This window comes from Lagopus leucura, unplaced genomic scaffold, assembly GCF_019238085.1.
Source record: "Lagopus leucura isolate 7727_CA_CO unplaced genomic scaffold, USGS_WTPT01 35276-4_obj-0_obj, whole genome shotgun sequence".
Taxonomy (NCBI): Eukaryota; Metazoa; Chordata; class Aves; order Galliformes; family Phasianidae; genus Lagopus; species Lagopus leucura.
This window is the reverse complement of record NW_024967267.1, coordinates 2,229-20,431: the sequence shown is the minus strand read 5'-3', so window position 1 is coordinate 20,431 and position 18,203 is coordinate 2,229. Positions and strand designations below refer to the sequence as shown.

The window sequence follows — 18,203 nt, the reverse complement described above, 5'->3', positions numbered from 1 at the left end:
CTTCTTGGCCAGCCATCTTTATTGTTCAAGTCCAGAGATAAAGCAGATACTCACACTTGCAAAAATAGTTAAATAATAGGATGCGTTACCCCTAAATCAGACTGGTGCTGAAAGTGGGCAACAGGGGCAGCTACCACCAGGCCAGGAGCTGCCTCCTGCCAAAAGCCAGCCTTGCACGTGAACGCAGTGGCCAGAACGTGAAGCAGCACAGGGATAAGGTGCACTGGTTCCCCTGTGCCCCTGGAAGCACCACAGGTCCTTCCTCCACACACAGAGGGGAGTTCAGGTGATGCTGCCACAAAGAAGGCTGAAAATGGCAGCTAAAGAGCCCTTGTGGGGTGAGAGAAGCCTTCACCTCCTCCTCACAGCTCCTGAGTAGGGCTGGGCCAGATGGAGCGACTGCTCATAAAGCCAGAGCATCCAAACCAGTCACAGCCTGCATTAAAGCATTTTCTCTGACAGCTGCTGTAGAAATAACAGTGGATGTTCACCCACACAGAACATCACGGAGCACCATTTTCCAGCCACCAGCATTAAGTTTCAGAACAGCACAAGGGCCTGACTGATGTGCTGCTGCTCTAGCTGACACTCCAATCACTGTGCTTTTCCCTTACCAAGACTCTGTGGGTGAAGTGGTCTCATAGCTGTAACTCATACATATTTCATATGATTTCCTTTCTCTTGCTGCAGAACAGCACTTGCCCTTGCTGAGGGCAGAGCCAAACCCTGCTCTTTCAGCCAGAATGAAGATGTAGCATTGTTCTTGGCAGCACAAATAAACGTATTTGCAAATACATTTTTCAAGGCTAGTGTAAATTCACATTCACCCCATAGCAGCAAGTCCTTAACTGCATGTCAGAGAGGGGCTTTGCTCTGCTCTCAAGTCGTAACGTGCTGTTGCTGCAGTCCATGCAGAAGCCCTCTCCTACATCTTGCTTTAACTAGTTAGAAGTAAAACTGATCAATTTGAAACACAAACATCATAACTTCACTGTTCTTTGGTACAACACTGGCCACAAGAATGACTGGGACATTTGACACCACAAGCACATGGCAAAACTTGAGTTTAAGAGGTGCTTGAAATTTCTTTTTTGCTACGTAAAATAAAGGAAATGTTTCCGAAGAACCGGTCACCAGCCACGTGCCCAGAATTTCTGCTGCTTTTTAAACACACACCATATTCATAACTGATTGTATCCCCTTAAAGTCCAACTAGCAAACCCCAGCTATCGCTTCCGCTCTCCTTTTTGTGTCCTTTTCTTCTCCTTCTCCTTCCGCTCCTGCTTGGCTAACTTGTCCTTCTCTCGCTGCAGTTTGTCTTGCTCCTTCTTCTTCTGGAACTCATCTCGCAGCAGCTCCCGCTCCAGCTTTCTGGCATTCAGGACATCCTCCACGTTGGTGTTTCGGAACAGGGCTGGTAGTGAGCTAAGGGCAGACAAGGCGCTCTGAACACACAGCTTCCTCTTTGTAGTGCTGGTTTGGGGCCGTACGCTGACTCTGTAGGATCAGCCACAATCCACCTACAACAGATCTCAGCTGCTCATTTTTCTCCCAGCTCTGCAGGGAGAGAAATCCCTCAGCCACCAGCTCTACAAAAGGAGATGCACAAAGACAAGGAACATTTCTGACTCCCCTCTCTGCTTTCTCACCAAGCGGGTCAACAACCTGGAAGTAAAATGAGGAAGGAAAAAGAACCTCTGCTTGTGCCGTGATAAATCCTGCTTCCACCCGAAACTGCCAGCTGCAGAGTTGCAGGAATGTTCCAAATAACACCAACAAAAACACTGTTGGTGTCGTTGGCTCAGCAACCATGCCCTAGGTGTACATACAACTAAGTGTACCACAGCGGTCTTGTTTCAATTTCACTTACAATGATCCCTGACATGATTTGCCTCTTTGGACACCGCTCAGAATTAAACTGATGTTTGGGAAAATTATCTGTATCAGTAACATTATGTGAAGCTTCAGAGAGGACAGTAGAGGAAAGGAGGGCATAAAGGAGAGAAAAGGAAAGGATCAGTCTTAGAAAGAATGGGAATTTCGCAGCAGATGCTGCCATCCTCCCAAAAACCCCAACTCAGAGAATCAAAGGATACATTTTTCTGATCCAATGTTTACAGCTGTCGCAGTGGAGCTGTCCTGTTCATCGTCGCCAGTGAAAGAATTAAGGAACTGTGGGCACTGCTCGTGGACTTGTGCTCCTGTAGACTCACTTGGATCAAAACCTGTCAGATAACAATTCTACCAGGCCAGGAGGAAGAAGCTCAAAACAAACACTGATGATTGAGAACGAGATAAGCGTAAAACCCAATGTTTAACTCCCTAAGCTGGGACCTCCCATGCTTTTTGCCATGGAATCTCCCTCACAGGGAAAAAGATGGACAAGTTTCTCCAATTCCTCCACCAGACACTGCAAAGCCAGGAAGGCTATTTTAAACAAACATAAAAAGGATATTCCTCTTCATCTGTCACGTTGGCATACTGGGCCAGGAGGGCTGCCTTCCTCTGCTTCTCCTCCTGCGAGATCTCCTTCGGCTTCACGATGATCCTGGCCTGCTTCTCCATCATGCTGGTGATCGCCTGGACCTCATCTGCCAAAAACAGAGCATCAGTCAGCACACCAGCACCGAGGGCCTGCTGGCAGCTGCCACACCAGGTTTCCACATGGGTTTGCTTTTGTGCTCCATTTTAAATGGAAGATACCCTTCAGGTTTTGTGTTTCAAACACTTCAGCTTTCTACCGAGAACGAACGCCCCATTCGTGTCTTCTAGAAATTACAAGTGGGTACTGACTTGGATCACAGAACGCCTCAGGTTAGAAAGGAACCTTAAAGATTCAGCTCCAGCACTGCTGCTGTGGGACTTCACCTGGGATGTATCCTCCTGTGGAGTCACATTTCTAACAGCATGGCTAGAAGGACATATTGCTCCCATCTTTCTGTGCCCAATAAGAAAAATCCCTCCTTTACTGTGCAAAGCCACTGGTAGGAGCCAGAGGGATCCAGCAGCATCTTCAGCAACTCCCATTCCTTGGCCACAAAAAGGGGGTTATTTTTTAACACACGGAGGAGCACGTTTTCCTGTCCTCAGCCAAAGGCAAAATCAGACCAAGGACAGACTGCTTCTATGAATTTTAAGGCAAAGACACTCAACTGCTGTGTGCTGTAACCCTGAGATTTGGTCAAGAGAAGCACAACGTAAATCCACGATAAGGACCCGATGGGGACAACTATTTCCAGCACATCGGGCAGTGACGGCGTTCTGTGTGCACCAGAACCAACAAAAAAATGCAAAGCAAAAAATAAGGGCTGTAGCCAAATGGGACGCAGCATCGTGACAACGCAGCCCTGAAGATCACTGAGCCATGCGCTGCATTAAACCTGCACAGCTCTCAGTATGGGATTTCGTTGTGCTCCAGAGGGAAAAAAAACAACAAAAGCTTATTTCCTCTGCAGGATGATGAGCCCAGAGAGCAGCAGAATGCTAGCAGCAGCCCTAAGTGAAACTACTCTGCTTTGTTTGTATTTCAAGACAAAACAGAACATAAGCCACAGCAATGAGAAGCAAGTCAGCTCTGCAAACAACGAGCAGCACCGAGTTTAACTCCTAACAGAACAAACACACAGCTCTCATCTTGCCAAGCCCTGCACAGCACTCATAGCACACGGAAAGGCACAGTGAGCAGCAACACTACCTTCTTTTTTCTCTTTGGCATCAACAATCTGAGATTCAGACCACTTCTGGACTACTTCCTTGCAAACATCGTTTAAGAGATCTTCTTCCTAGTGGGGGAAAAGAGACTTCTCAGTCTTGGAACAGAGTTGGTCTGCTATAAATGAGCACAAATCAGGTATAAGTACCAGCTGCAAAGGATCAGAACACCCACCAGCAGGCTCAGCTTCCACACGAACTCTACCATGACAGGCACAGAGGGACTTTTGTTAACCTGGGAGCACAATGCACGCCACGAGATGCACCTACGGTTGGCTTAGCTCAGGGCTGGAGGCAGACCTGGCTGCTGCACAAACAGCACAGCCTCCCTGCTCTCTTTTGGCAGCAGCACTATGCTCAGGGGTCAAATGAGGCAGCAAAGCAGCGTTAACCCAACCAGACCTGTTCTACAGCCCATCTATGCCAAACATGAGCTCTGAAGACTGCAGGTTGCTCCATACCCGCTGCCCAAAAGAGAATTTCCTATCAGGGCTTGCCACAGGCAGGCCTCAGCTGTCTTTCTCCATCTTACCCTGCCTGGCATGCAATTGGCATCTCAAAGACAGCACACCAAACCCCTGCACAGAGCTCCCAGCAAACCTCCCACAGCTAAGCACAGAATAACAGTGAGGTGACAGGAGAACCCAGACAGTGATACCACCACACAAAGTGCCAAGCACAGAGACCACGAGCACAGCACAGGGAAGGGGGCCCCTGGGTGAGGCTGGAGGCACTATTAGGATGGACGTGCAGGATGTTCCAGACTGTGGCACAGAAAGTGATGTGCAAAACAGCAGAAGGATGAAGGGTTTGTGGCTCCCATCGGTGCCACACACCACGTCAAGGCGACCACTTGCTTTAAAGCGGAGTAAACCCAGAGGGCAGGATGATGCTTAACCTGCTAAGATCAAGCGTGCAAGCATGGACTCGATGGTGTCCAGAGGTCTCTCCCAGCCCCTACAATTCATGGATCACTGGGTGGATGGGCTGCCCTGAGCTCTGGAAACCTGAGCACAATGGAATCAGGGCTGGAAAGTGGTCAGCAGCTTTAAGTTCAGCCAGGAAAGAAGGCTGGGAAGGACGCTCCCTACACGGCTGGTTTCAGTATCCAGGAGGAAGAAAATTGGGTAAAGAATGACAAAGGAACAGTGGTAAGCAAGAAGGAAAATGAACTGCAAAAAGACTGAAGATGATGGCAAACACCTGTAGGTGCTAATGAGGATTTGAGCAGTAAGAAACAGATCATTTGTGTACCTGAAACATAATGAAGGAACAATAACTCAGCCTTGGCACTATGGGGACTTCATATTCTGAAAGGAATAAAGACCAAGATGACAGCGTGCAAATGGACCTGAATGAAGCAATGGAAAAGAAACAGACAATGCAAAAGTCGACACAGAAGGAAAGAAAGAGAGGTAAGACCACAGCACATTCACTAAATAACCCTCCTAGCTCAGCCCACTCAGGACAAGGACCTCTCACAGCCTATGGGAGATGCGCAGAGCCAAAGAACAGATGCTCCTAACACTGATGTAGACCAGGTTGCTGTGGATACAACAATTTTCACCTCATATTCTCTAAAGGAACAAGGAATTTTGTCATTTTAGAGGTTAGTAGACACAAGAAAAATAACTGGAAAATACACAAGAGCAAAGTGACCCAGAGTCTGAGATGAAGAGCAGAACACAAACAGAACTTGACTTGAAATGGGTGAGTTTGAATAAAGTCAGGCTGCATGAAATTTCTTTTAGTGAAGATGGCAAACAAAAAGAAAGCCTGGAATTTGTACACAGATCAAAGAGAAGAGTCAGAAAGAAGAGCTCCAAGTTAACCAAATGAAAACTGCTTCAAGTCAGTGCAGAAAACAGCAGCATCTACAAAAACAATAAAAGTGCACGGAATAAAAGAACGTCAGAGAGTTCAAGAGGCAAAAAGAACATTTTAGAGAAATAGTAGATAATCAAACCGAGTTAGAACTTGTGAGCAAAGCATAACCCAGCTGCAAGAGTCAGCCCTGTCAGGAGAGAACAGACTGAAGACACACGAGTGCCATGAACACGCACTGCATGAAAAACAGTGCATATGAAACTGGTGGCAGCACAGATGGCACCTCAGCACTAAAGGGAAAAGAGGAGAGATCAGAACGTAACACAGCCAACGCCAGTGCCAAGGTTTGGTGCTTGCTCCTCCTATTAGTCCCGGCACAGGGCTACACTGACAGAGCTGTGCTTCTTTTAGAAACGACAGCACTGCTGGAGCTGCAGGGTGGGGAAGTGATGGAAGGTAGTGAGCAGGTGCTCTGTATTTTAGGAAGAATGTTTTTTAAATGGTGAGCAGTCATTTAACAGAAGGAACTGTAGTTATAAGAACAAAAATCTGATTGGGTTTTATGCTCCTGCATTTGGGAGAAAACCAGTGGCAGCAGCTGAGCAGACTGCTGATGAACACCAGCACACATTAACTACTCAGCACTTCATACCTGTGAATATTAATTCAGAACCAAAGAATCAGAAAGGTTGGAAAAGACCTCTCAGATCCCCCAGCCCAACACATCCCACCCCCCTGACCACATCCCTTAGTGCCACTTCTCCACAGTAACTTGTACCATCCAGGGACGCTGACTTCCCCATGCCCTGGGCAGCCCGTGCCAATGTACCACTGCTCTTTCTGAGAATAATTTCTCCAAATATCCAGTCCTCCCCTGGCACAACTTGAGGCCATCAGCTCTCGTCCTATTGCTGTTTGCAGTAGGCTGCACAGGACTGAGTCCAGACACATCCTGAATATCTCCAGGGAAAGAGACTCCAAAACCTCACAGTCCCAAAGCTCCCTTACTCTCTGACTAGAGAATCCTTTCTTTGTGTTAGCATGGAAAGTCTTGTATTCCAGTTTCTGCCTGTTGCCCCTTGCTGCACATCACCAAAAAGAGTCTGCCCCCATCAGTCTGACTCCCTGACACTTGAGATACATATAAGGAGTGGTGACCCCTCTCAGCCTTCTCTTTTCCAGACTGCAAGGCCTCTCAGCCTTTCCTCACACAGGAGATGCTCCAGACCCTTAATCACCTTTGTGGCCCTCCACGGGACTTTTCTAGAAGATCCTGGTGAATCCTGAACTGAGGAACCTCATCACGTTCCTCTCTGTGCAACTCTCAGCCTGTGCAGGTTTTGTTATATGGCAGCACAGCCTTCCAGCATGTCAGCCACTGCTCCCAGCTCTGCATCATCACCGAACTTGCTGAGGATGGATTCCATCCCTTCATCCACAGTGCTGATGAAGACGTTGCACAAAACCGGGCCCAGCACCGACCCGTGGGGAGCACAGCTCACACCGGCCTCCAAGCAGACTGTGTGCCATTGATCTCAGCACTCTGAGCTCTGCTGGTCAGTCCTTTCTCACCCACCCTAAGCCCCGCTACAAGGACGCTGTAGCCGATAAGAGCCTCACGCCCTGCTGACCTAAAGGTGCACAGCATCCACCGCTCTCCCCCCCATCCACCCCACGTTCGCGACACCTTCGTGAGTTACCGCTTTGCTCCAGCACGATTTCCCCATGGCGAACCTCCTTCGGACGCTCCATAATCGCTTTATACCCTCCCGCTACGGCCCCGTCCCACACAACGCGGAGAACGCGGCCCAGCCCCTCACCAGGCAGGCCGCCAGCACCCCGCGCAGCGCCTCCAGCCGCTCCTCCTCACTCTCCTCCTCCCGCAGCAGCCCCGCAATATACGCCCCGTACACCGCGCGGTCCAACCCCAGCGCCTCGAGCCGGGCCGCCAGCCAGGCCCCGAAAGCGCCCGGCCCCGCCGCCTCCACGCAGGGCGCCGCCATCTTACAGCGCTTCCACCCCTTCCGGTGGCGCACGAGCACAGAGCAACTTCCGGTGATGTGCACGGAAGCAACTTCCGGTAGCGCATGCGCAAAGAGCCAGGCTACGGCGGCCGGGGAGGGTGACAATTGTGGCGGGACGCGCGGCCCTCACGGCCACCGTAGCGACCGCCGTTAGCAGCGGGGTGGGGGGAAATTTAAACGGCGGCGGAGCGCTAGAGGCGGCTTCTCTTCGGTATGGCGGGTCCTGCTGGGCCTCTCCGTGGGAGAACCTTCTTCCTGGATGTGCCCAGCGGGTGGGCGGCGAGGGAGCTGGCGGAGGTCATCCGGCACCTGGGCGGGGTGAGTCGGCCTCGGCCGCACGCTGCAGTGCGGCTGGGGGTCCTGAGGGGCGGCGCTGGGAGGTTCCCGCCTGTGGCCGTAGGAGGCTTTAGGGGTGTGAAGGGATGGGGCAGGCACGGGGCGCTGGTCACCGCCTGGAGCGTTGGGAAGGGGCAGGTTGGGCACTGGAAGCAGTTTGTGGTTGGAAGTAGTGGTGGTGCAGTGGCTTGGGCTGTGCGGGGGGTCGCTGAGGACTTGGGTAAACACAGACTGGGGGTGTCACCTCTGTGCCTGGGAAGCCACGGAACAGATCCTACATGAAGGCACATCGAGGTGTCTGTGGGGTGCAGAGGTGATCTGAGGCAGCTAGCACAGAATCACCAAAGGCAGAGTGTGCCTGATGTGTCTGCAGCCCTCACTGATGGAGCGCCAGCGTCAGCAGACAAAGGGCAACTGATGTCACCTACCTGGGCTTGTGCAAGGCCTCTGGCACAGCCCCACACCGCATCTTTATCCTTCAGTTGAAGAAAGATGGGTTTGCAGGCTGCACTGTTCAGTGGATAAAGAGTTGGTGGGACGGTCGCAGCCATGGGGCTGTGATCAATGGCTTTGTCCAAGTGGAGGCGGTGAGCGATGCCCTCCAGGGCTCCATCTGCGACCAGTGCTCTTCAACAGTGGCAAAGACAATGGCATGGAGTGTGCCCTCAGCAGTTTGCAGACCGAGCTGAGTGGTGCAGCTGACAGCACCAGCCAGGACAGGACTGAAACTGTGCACAGGAGAAACCCACGAGATTCAACAGGGCTGAATGCAGGGTATTGGACTGAGGCAATCCCAGGTAAGAGCACAGACTGGGAGAAGAGCCTGAGAGCTGCTCTGCAGAGAAGCACTTGGAGACTCTAGTGGATGAAAAGCTGCACATGAGCCAGCAGCACGTGCCTGCAGCCTGGAAGGCCAACAGTGTTCTGGGCTGCATCAACAGAGGGGTGGCAGCAGGGAGGGGAGGTGACTGCCCCCTCTGCTCTTGTGAGGCTCTGTACTGGCGCATCTCTACTATGAAGAGAAGTTGAGGGAGTTGGACTTGTTTCTCTTGGGGAAAAGAAGGCTCTGGGGTGACCTCATTGCGGCCTTCCAGTACTTGAATGGCACCGACATTTACAGAGTCTGATAGAGATAATATGAGGGGGTGGCTTTAAGCTGGAAGATGGGAGACCTATGTAAGATCTTGAGAAGAAACTTTCTGCTCAGTGGGTGGTGAGGTGCTGCTGCAGGCTGCCTGGGGAAGCCATGGGAGCACCATCTCTGGGGAGATTCATGGCCAGGCTGGGTGGGCCCTGGCAACAACACTGTTCATGACAAGAGGCTGTATCTTATGATCTTAGACCTTCCAACCTAAGCTGTTCACTGGGGACATGGGTTAGGAGGTGTGGTAGAGATGGATTGAGGTTGGACTTGGTGATCTTAGTGCTCTTTTCCAACTTCAGTGAATCTATGATTTATGGAGCTGGTGACTGAGCCCTTCCACAGGGAGCAGGGAGGTTTTGGGGTTCCTCCATGGAGGTCTCCAGACCCACCTGGACGTGGCCCTGCTGGTACCAGAGGGACCCCGAGGTGCCCACAGCCGTGCTGTGGTTGAGCTGTTGCTGTCTGTTTTCTGCTGTTTCCTCCATGGCACAGGTCTTTTTATGGGCACCAAAGCATCCATTCTAAGTCCATCGCAGCTTCATAGAATTGTTTGAGCTGGAAAGGATCCCTGAAGGCCACCTGTCCCACTGCCTGCAGGGGCACCCACAGCTTTGTCAGTGTTCACAGCCCCATCCAGCCTGGGCACCTCCAGAGCATCCATCACCTCTCTGGGCAATCTGTGCCAGAGCCTCACCACCCTCGCTGTGAAATAACTTCTTCCTTATATCCTCCTTGTAAACAGCCTCTTCCTTATATTCAATCCAAATCTCCCCTCTTTGAATTGGAAACCGTTTCCCCTTGTCCTGCAGATGCAGGTGTAAGATTGCTCTCATATTTTCATTCTGCAGACCTTGCCCTAGGATTTTGCTTTGGCTGCCTAGGTGCTTAGCTGGGCTGACTTGCACTTTTTCCCTTTTCTTCAACCATACATTCATGCTTAACTTGGTTTCCTTCTATCATTGCCTGGACGTGCTGCCAGCCCTCTGAGGAATGCTCTCCAAGTCTCTTTTCACTTTGTGTCTTCCAGTCTGAGAAAGACTCCCAGTGGTTGGTTATTTCTCTGGGCAGCTACCACAGTAGTTGGAAATAACTTTATCCTTTGGACTGTCCCTCTGCTTCTGATCAGATGTCTCCTCGTGTCACTTCCCCCTGAACTGCAGTCTGCTTGTAGCAGAGTTCTCATTCCTTCCCCCTTCATGGAGATGCTGTATTTGGGTGCAGCATTTGTCGGCAGTCGCAGCCCAAACCTCTGCACTGGGAGACTTTGAGGCACTCTTTTCCTGCAGCCTCCTTTGTATCCTGCAGCAGAAGTCACTGCTGTAGGGCAGTGAGCAATGCCACCGTGGCACTGCATTCTGTGGGGCAGCAGGATGGCCTTGTTTAGCAGCTGTGACTTCAGACTGCACAGATTTCTATCCTCCTGCGTACTTCATACCCTACATCTCTCTGCTTCCACTGAGCTTCTGCTGAGCCTGTTGTTAGTGCCCTAAATCAGGCTTTTTGGTTTCTAGCCTCTTTCTTCATCTTCTGCCTTGTGTGCAAAGGTCTGCATGTGTTGCTGGAGTATTTCTGAGCTGCTCTGCTCTGTCTTTTGCTACAGGAGACTGAGAGCTTCCTAAGCAAAGAAGTCAGCTACGTGGTGTCCAGCAAAAAGGAAGCCAAGCGAAGCAGAGCCAGGGCTCGGGCTGAGAAGAGCAGTGTGACCTCAGAGGGTGCAAAAGCCCAGAGCTCAACACCTTCCTCCTCCAAAGAGAACCACACCAGACCTCAGCAGAAGCCACCAGACACTGTAAGAGCTATTTAGATTAAGGCCAGCCCGAGGGATTTATAGAGTGCAGCCAGTGTTGGAAGGTGTCTGTTGCTGCTCTGAGCAACTCTGTTCTTTTTTTTTTTTTCTCCATTCTCATTTGTACCAATGTTCCTGGTGTCTGTGCTTCTTTTCTCCCTCTAATGTGCATGTCACAGCTTTGAGCTAGCAGCAAAGGATATCTGCTCAAATGGAAGAGAAAATTGAGGGCTTTGCTGGCTTCCCAGCAGAACAGGCAGTCCATCCCAATGCGGGAGTGTGTCTAGGAAAAAAAAAAAAAAAAACAACAACAACACAACAGGAATGTAAGCAAAACAAATCTGCTTCAGAACCATTGCAGGCTGCAGTTGTGTGCTGACAGGCACAGGTGCAGGGCACAGCAGCTGGCTCCGCAGGAAGGACTAGCAAGGACACTTCAACCCCTGCCAGCCTCTTGGCACGCGGGGTTGCAGAGCTAAGTTGCTGCTTCCTCTTGGCTCGCTCTGAAGCTGTTCAATAAAAGCCAAGCCTTGGCTGACTGGCTGCCTACTGTGGATGTGAAGGGTGTCTGTGGTTTGTGTTCCCTGGAAATGCGAGTCCTGCTGTCTTTGAGATGGAGTCTTGGCCGGATTCCTCAGCAGAGCAAGCATCTCTAGAAATCATTGTTGCTGGGCAGCCTCGTTGTCCTCAGCTTGCTGCTGCCCGGGAGCTGATGCTGGAACATAATGCTCGGCTGCTTTCTCTGCAGGCCCTGATCAGCAGGGGAAGGGAGCTGCTGCAGAAGGCCATGAAGAATCAGGTGAGCAGCACATGGCCTGGCTTTCCTTGAGCCGAGTTCAGAGGACTGCTGATCAGTGCAGAGCCAGTGCCAGGTGCTCTCAGAGCCCCTCCTGCTGAGGGGAGCAGACTGGGCTGGTAAAGGTACAAATCTGTCCAACGATTCTGTGGAGTTGGTGGCCCTGCAGAGTGCTGTGCAGTGCTTCTTCTCAGAGCCGTGCCATCCTGCCCTGTTCAGCTGCTCCTGAGGTCTGTCCCAGCAATCAGGTTGCACCACACAAGAGAACATAATGATGTGAGATTTCAGAACTGAAGCCACGTTGCAGGAGCACTGCAGTCACTCAGTGACCGCTTAGGGAGTTCACACAGCAGTGAGAGTTAAAAATCCGAGCTCCGTTCTCCTGTTGGCTTGTAGGTAGAGATGAGTTTGAACCTTCTATGCCCTGAAGCTCACACACTAGTAACTCCTATGCTTTGGCCTGTCAGTTGGGCAACAAGGAAACCCCACTGAACCGGGTTTGTTGCTGCCAAACCTCTCTGTTTTCACAGGACACCTGCAGTGGCAGCAGCATCCTCGCCAACGCTCGCTTGTGGGGAGTCCAGATTGTGCATGTGGATGGTATCCTTCTCTGTTATGCTGGAATTCAGGGAATCAGTGAATTTATTTTTATTATTATTATTATTTTAGAGAGAGGCTGTGCAGAAAGGGTACAGTGAGTGTGGGATGGAAGACGAGAGGAATTATGAGGAATGTGTGGTATTTAGTGATGCTTTGCATGCATAGGACGTGCTACTGTCACGTTCACCACAGCAAATACAGACTATGTAGTAAAGTACTGACTATTGGAAATGTTCATGGCTCAGTCAGTCCTGAATTCACCATTTTTACGGCCTGGAAATGCAGCTGGTGATAATGGCAGGACTTGGTTAATGAGGAGGGGCTGCTGGTTGAGGACCTGTGCTGGAAGGTGCTTCCTGCCTCGGTGATGGATGGGAAGGGGGTGATGGGACAGAGAGATGATGAAACTGCTTCTAATAATAGGTCTGGAGTAAAAGGTTCCTAAGTGTGCCGTGACAGTGACGTACTGCTGTGGCTGCATTTGTCTGGCTGTGCAGCGGAGGCTGCGAGCACCCATCCCTGAGCTGCCAGCCCTGAGCTGCAGCACTGCTGCAAATCTGTCAGAGTTTTCCAGTGTCCACATGCTGAACAATTCCTGGTAGCGCCCACTGCTGCAGAGGCTTAAAGCCGAGGGATGGGATGGGATGGGATGGGATGGGATGGGATGGGATGGGATGGGATGCCTTCCTCGGAGCACCAACTCTTCCTTGGCTCGCTCTTGGGTGCATCAACTGTGTAGTGGTGATGCTGTGCCTTGCTGAGCTCCTTGACAGCCCACCCCCACAGAAATGTTGTCGTATGCTCAGCAGCTGCTGCGTGCTGCCTCGGGAGCACGGAAGCAGAGGACAGAGGTGAGTGACCTAAATTCAGCCCAGCTGGAGGCGCTCAGGACCCCTCAGTGGCTCTGAGAAATCCATCCCTCTCATCTAATGGTAATCATCAATCTAATGGTCAGTGTGAAGGTAGGGCAGATGATAAGAGCAGCAACTTGGATGTCATGTTGAAGCACCCCTAGGTAACTTGACAGCCAAAATATTGGAGTGGGTGAGGGTGGAAGGGGGTGCAGTCTGCAGTGCAGAGGGGTGGAGTGGTGGGTGAGTGCTGTGATCTCACTGGGAGCAGAAATCGCCACTGCCTGCACTGCCTCCCATACTGAGTGTGGCATTCTCTCCTGCAGGCACAGAGCCCCGTGTCTGGACAAAGAGCTCACAAAGGTAGGCCTGGAAGTTGTTTCCCTGCACATTCACACTCGGAGCCACTTGAAGAAACCTCAGAATTTGAATATCTGCCTGAAACTTCGGCAAACAAAAATGTGGTGACTGACTGAGGCGGTTTTTGCAGCTCCTTGTCTGTGAGCAGCTGAGGGCGTTATGCTTTCGAATGCAGGCAGTGTTCTTAAAACCCCACAAACAGTTTGCAGCTTCACTCCCAGCATCCCAAGGCACTTAGCAGCCGTGCTGCTGGCTCTGCTCAACCCGCTGGCTCCAGCAAAGTTCTGAGGTATAATGCATCCTCCAGCAGGGAGCAGTTCCTCACAACCCACTCATTTCTGCTAGGCTGAAATAAGCATCTGAGGCACCAGGCAGGGAGGGGGCTGGGAAGCCCAGGTTCTCATCTGCAATTAGGCAGGAGTGAGGTGTGGTGCTGGGACTGCACTGGTGATGCGGGCCCGTTTGTGACTCCTTAATTCAGCTCTTTGGAGAGCTACACAGAGCAGAATCCAACCTCAGTATGATTTTCCAGTCTTGGTGGAAAGGTGGCGTGGGGGGCAGGGTACAAGAAGTTGTCAGATAAGGCAGGTTGCAGGCTGCAAGCTCAGAGCTCGTGGTCATGGCACACTGTGTGCTCTTCTCGGGGATGTGTGGTGACAGCTGTCACCGCTCAGCCCTCTGCCACCAGCACTTAAGCAGAAGCATTGATCCTGGCTGCCTCTGACGTAGGGCTGCATCTGATGCAAGCTCAGGGCTGAGACTCGAGGAATGCACTGCTGAGGAGAGGTGGGTTCAGCATTCTGGAAGAATGAGGCTGGAGCTTCCTTGCAGGAAATACGACTGAGCTGCAAGGGAGCCAAACTTCCCCCTTTAGAGGCAGTAAGGGAGGCATGAGGGAGTTGGTCTGAGGGTCAGGCAGGTGCCAGCAGGAACACCTTGGAGTTTGTTTCTTAAGCAGCTCTCAACCTGGATTTTCAGGCGTGGGACTCACAGGTGTGAGCAGTAGTGATGAGTCTGGCTCTACAGCCCAGCTCTGTTGGGGAATGAATGAATGGCAGGGAAGGTCAGGCTGGAGGGGCTCTGAGCTCCTGGTGGGGCTGTAGGTGGCCCCGTGGGGTCCCTAGCTGGACCTTCAAGGGTTCTTCCAGCTCAAACCATTCCATGGTTCTGTGAATTTGGCGGAGGGTCACTCCTAACCCAGCTGTCTTTCCAGCAGGAAAACTGAAGCCCCCTTTTTTGAAGGTTGAGGACCAGAGCAGGTAAGTGGGACCTTTCCAAAATCGCAGCCAAACCACATTACAACTCCTAGGGGAAGGAACCCTTTACTGTTTCTCCTCACTTGTGGGATGGTGGATATTCTGTCCCCAGGGCACAGTGTGGCTTCCTTGAAGGAAGGTGATGCTCTCTATGGCATTTCCCAAGAGAGAGCAAATAGGGTTTAGAGAAATAATCTTTATGGTTTGTGTGTCAGTGGGGAAAAAGGTGCTCAGTGGGACCTGGCAGCAGTTACTTCCTTGCTCAGATTCCACACGTGATCCTCACAGGTCACCTAATCTGCTTGAGCCCTCTGAAATAGGGAAAGAGATTAAAACACAGGAGGTCAGAGCTTGTAACTTGATTACAGCGCCTGGCCTGGGGGGATTGGAACTCTGTGGTGTTTCTAACAGTGCTCAGAGCACTAATGAATTGCTCTGAGGACAACATTTAAGGTGACTGCAGGGTCAAATAGTGTATCAAATACCCCTCTGAGGGATGGACAGCTCTGCTTGTGCCACCATTGCTTTCTGATCCACTTCTTCCAGGCAATTCCGGCCCTTCCACCACCAGTTCAAGAGTTTTCCTGGCCTCAACCTCCTGGCACCCAAGGGCTGCAGCCCCTTTGAGCCTCCAAAGAACCTCCCCAATTCCTGCAGGGCCAGGTAGGTTGTAGCCACTTCAGTGCAAGCTTTTAATCCTGATGCTTACAGAAGCAGCTGTGGGCTGAGAGGAGACCTGCTCTGGGCTCAATATCTGTAGCTCAAAGGAAGTGCTGTGTCCTTGCATCCAGATGTGACAGCTGGGTGCTTGCTGGAGGGCAGGGAAGAGCTTTGCTGTCGCCTTACAGGGCCGTGGAGGGCTGCACAGAGCACAGCAAGGGGGAGAAGAGCCCCCAGTCCACAGCAGTGCCAAAAAAGAAAAGAGGATTTTGTGAGTGCTGCCAGGAGACGTTCGAAGAGCTGCAGAAGGTAAAGGCAAAGCCACATCCTGGGTCATCCCAGCAGTTGTGGGGACTGCACAGTGCAGTGGGTGGTGTGAGACCGATGTTGGTAAGTCCCTTTGGAAGCAGAGCGGGTTCACCTGGCCTTGATGTGGTCAGATCTGCCCTGCAGGCAGAAGCCATAGAGCTGCTCAGATTTCCTGGTTTGGGCCAGAAGTGGTTTTGGAGATCATGAGATGCTCATCTGTGGGTCTTGGAGAGCCTCCAAGATGTAACCCTCCACTTGGTGTGTAAGGTGAGCTGTTCCGTAGCAGCTGGGGGACATTGGCTGATCAAAGAGATAAGAGCAGGGTTTTATCTCCTCTAGAACACCAGCGTGGCTTCCAGAGCCCAACCTTCAGTGATAGACAGCAGGTATTTGGGATCTGCATTTTACTAACTGCTGGGAAGGCTGTGGGCTGCTGTTAGATACAGGCACAGCCCCTCATTATCAGGTGTCTATGGGAACAGAACACTGTAAGCAGCCAGGGGTGACAGCATTGCCTACGTTTCCTAAACCTGTTTCTAAGCAGTGGGGCTGCCTGGTGAGGGCTGTGTGCCACGTGGGGCCCTACAGGCTGTGGGCACTGTTTGGTCCTGCACTTGTGAAAGGATGAGCATTGCCAAAGGGCCTTTTCCTCCTTGCAGCACCTGCAGAGCCCACAGCACAGATGCTTTGCCCTGGATGACTCCCATTACGCCTTGGTGGATCAAGTCATCGCGCAGCTCGCCAGCAGCATCACAGGGCAGCTGCCCAGGTACATGGTGTGTCTGTCATCGTGCACTGAGCCCCACCGGTCTGAAATTACCCAAGGAAGGGCTCCTGGCCTCCTGCACTGCAGGAAAAAAGCTTCATCTTGCTGTGGGAGGGTGTTGCTGGGCCTTGAGGTGGATCATTAATGGATGGTTCTTTTCAGGGTGCCGCTGCCCTGCCTGACAGATGAACACTTAATGCCTCAAGCACAATGTGCTGCAGGAGCTGAGGTGCTGACAGCGGTGCTGGGGGAGGAGAGGCAGCAGTGTGAGCAGGCTGTGGGGCTGCTGAGTGCTGATCCCGGCCCCGGCACCAAGGGGTGCTCCTCCTGTCTGCCTGGGAATGGCGTCGGTGATCCCACAGAAACAGAGGGACTGAGTGGAAGCCGCCCTTCTGGACTGTCTGCTGAATTCAGGTCAGCAACTGCTGCTCCGTCTGAACCCCACAGACTTCTGCACACCCCTCCTGCCTGCAGGAAGCGCCCATTGGGCCCTACTCAGCCCGCCCCCCTGGGGAAGAAGCCTCGAGTGGAGCTGAGGGCCGACCCCACTCGGTGCCCTGTGTTCCTGCAGACCCCTCAGCACAACAGCACAACGGCTCCCCGTGACTTTGAGATGAGTTCTGAGTCAGGCTGGGATGTCCCACTGCTCTCCACCCTGCCCCAGGACGGCAGGATCTGCTCTGTGGACAGGGATCTGCTCCAAAGGGGGGACACCCGCGTGCGGGGCAGTGGGTGCGACTCGCAGCTCTGTCTGGTGCTGCAGCGGAACTCGGAGTCGGACAGGAGCTGCAGAAACTGCTGTGCAGGGAGCAGAGCTGCCTTTCCCCCAATTTCAGACCTTTTTTGGCAGCTGGACTGATTCTAACCACCTCTGGGCCCTCAGTGGGAGCTGGGCAGCGCCCCACACCTCCTGGGGGCAATACATCTTCAGCCAGCGCCTGCTGCCCTGGCCTCTGGCAGGGGGGGAGTGATATGGGATGCAACCTTCTGCCCCAGCACGTGGGAGAAGGACACAAAGCGGTGTGCTGAGCTCACTCCATCACCCCACAGCAGCAGGAGGGCAGCAGTGCATCCTCCCAGCCATCGGGGTCTGCAGTGCCTCTCTCCCGTTGGCCTCCATGGGGTGGGCTGTGACCTCAGCATCCTCAGCATCTTGCCCCTGGGATATGGCTGTGGATGGGCTGGGTGTGCTTACAGATGTTTTTAACTGCTGCTAAGCTGATTTTGTTTCTAGTGAACTTCTAATAAAATGAAAGAACAGAGAGTGGCGTGCGGGCTGGGCTGTGTCCAACGCTGAAGGGTGTGAATTAGGGGTGGGCTGGGGGGGGGAGCAGAGGAGCTGCAGGGGATTGCAGTGCTCTGCTCTGTGTGGCTGCACGGCTGCCCTCGATCCTGGGTTTGTCAGGCCTGGGGTGGGGGGGGGTCACTCAGGTATATGGGGCTGGGGGCGCTGACCCACACCAGTTTTCACTGTGGGTTTACGTTTGGATTTCATTGCCCGGGCTCAGGACCCATGTCTCCATCTCCTCTTCGTCCCGTGGGGCCCCGCACCGCTGCGGGATCAGCGGGAATCTATCATTTACCACCAAACCACCCCCGAAATGGTGCGTTTCCCCGCAGCATCCCCTAAAAGTGGGGCACCCCATTACCGCCGGGGGCGGCTCCGCTGCACCGCCGCATCCGCAGCCGCCGGGGGAGGGGAGAGAAGAGGGGGGGGGGGAGGGGCGGTGCTGCGGACGGGGACGGTGCGGTGCAGCGCTGTGCGGGTGGTGGGGGC

General features: G+C 52.6%; 2 protein-coding genes across 5 annotated transcripts; one reads left to right on the top strand and one right to left on the bottom strand.

Moving 5' to 3' along the window:
• Nucleotide 1: 1 nt before the first annotated feature.
• Nucleotides 2–7,541, bottom strand: CCDC43 (coiled-coil domain containing 43). Its single transcript, XM_042893718.1, has 5 exons — nucleotides 7,359–7,541; nucleotides 3,695–3,782; nucleotides 2,456–2,591; nucleotides 2,097–2,155; nucleotides 2–1,414 (listed from the first exon to the last, which is right to left on the bottom strand). The coding sequence occupies exons 1-5, from the start codon at nucleotides 7,539–7,541 to the stop codon at nucleotides 1,227–1,229; spliced, it is 654 nt and encodes a 217-aa protein (XP_042749652.1). The 3' UTR covers nucleotides 2–1,226.
• A 119-nt stretch (nucleotides 7,542–7,660) lies between these two features.
• On the top strand, nucleotides 7,661–17,715 carry DBF4B (DBF4 zinc finger B). Of its 4 annotated transcripts, XM_042893717.1 has the most exons (12): nucleotides 7,661–7,880; nucleotides 10,643–10,831; nucleotides 11,577–11,627; nucleotides 12,155–12,224; nucleotides 13,011–13,075; nucleotides 13,402–13,438; nucleotides 14,649–14,694; nucleotides 15,238–15,354; nucleotides 15,540–15,660; nucleotides 16,320–16,429; nucleotides 16,589–16,840; nucleotides 16,998–17,126. In XM_042893717.1, the coding sequence occupies exons 1-12, from the start codon at nucleotides 7,776–7,778 to the stop codon at nucleotides 17,041–17,043; spliced, it is 1,209 nt and encodes a 402-aa protein (XP_042749651.1). In that variant the 5' UTR covers nucleotides 7,661–7,775; the 3' UTR covers nucleotides 17,044–17,126. The 4 variants fall into 4 exon arrangements, 3 of the variants coding, with proteins under 3 accessions (XP_042749651.1, XP_042749650.1, XP_042749649.1); XM_042893716.1 differs by having other exon boundaries at nucleotides 14,652–14,694; nucleotides 16,589–17,715; XM_042893715.1 differs by having other exon boundaries at nucleotides 16,589–17,715.
• The last annotated feature ends 488 nt before the right edge of the window (nucleotides 17,716–18,203 follow it).

Bases quoted from the DNA above. Each gene is read 5' to 3' on its own strand.
- DBF4B (XM_042893715.1), top strand. From the start codon at position 7,776: ATGGCGGGTCCTGCTGGGCCTCTCCGTGGGAGAACCTTCTTCCTGGAT. The intron at 13,076-13,401 runs GTGAGTGACCTA...TCTCTCCTGCAG, and splicing joins CACGGAAGCAGAGGACAGAG to GCACAGAGCCCCGTGTCTGG. The intron at 14,695-15,237 runs GTAAGTGGGACC...CACTTCTTCCAG, and splicing joins AAGGTTGAGGACCAGAGCAG to GCAATTCCGGCCCTTCCACC.
- CCDC43 (XM_042893718.1), bottom strand. From the start codon at position 7,541: ATGGCGGCGCCCTGCGTGGAGGCGGCGGGGCCGGGCGCTTTCGGGGCC. The intron at 2,592-3,694 runs GTAGTGTTGCTG...TGTTTTTGGCAG, and splicing joins TGCCAAAGAGAAAAAAGAAG to ATGAGGTCCAGGCGATCACC. The intron at 2,156-2,455 runs ATATCCTTTTTA...TAATTCTTTCAC, and splicing joins AACGTGACAGATGAAGAGGA to TGGCGACGATGAACAGGACA.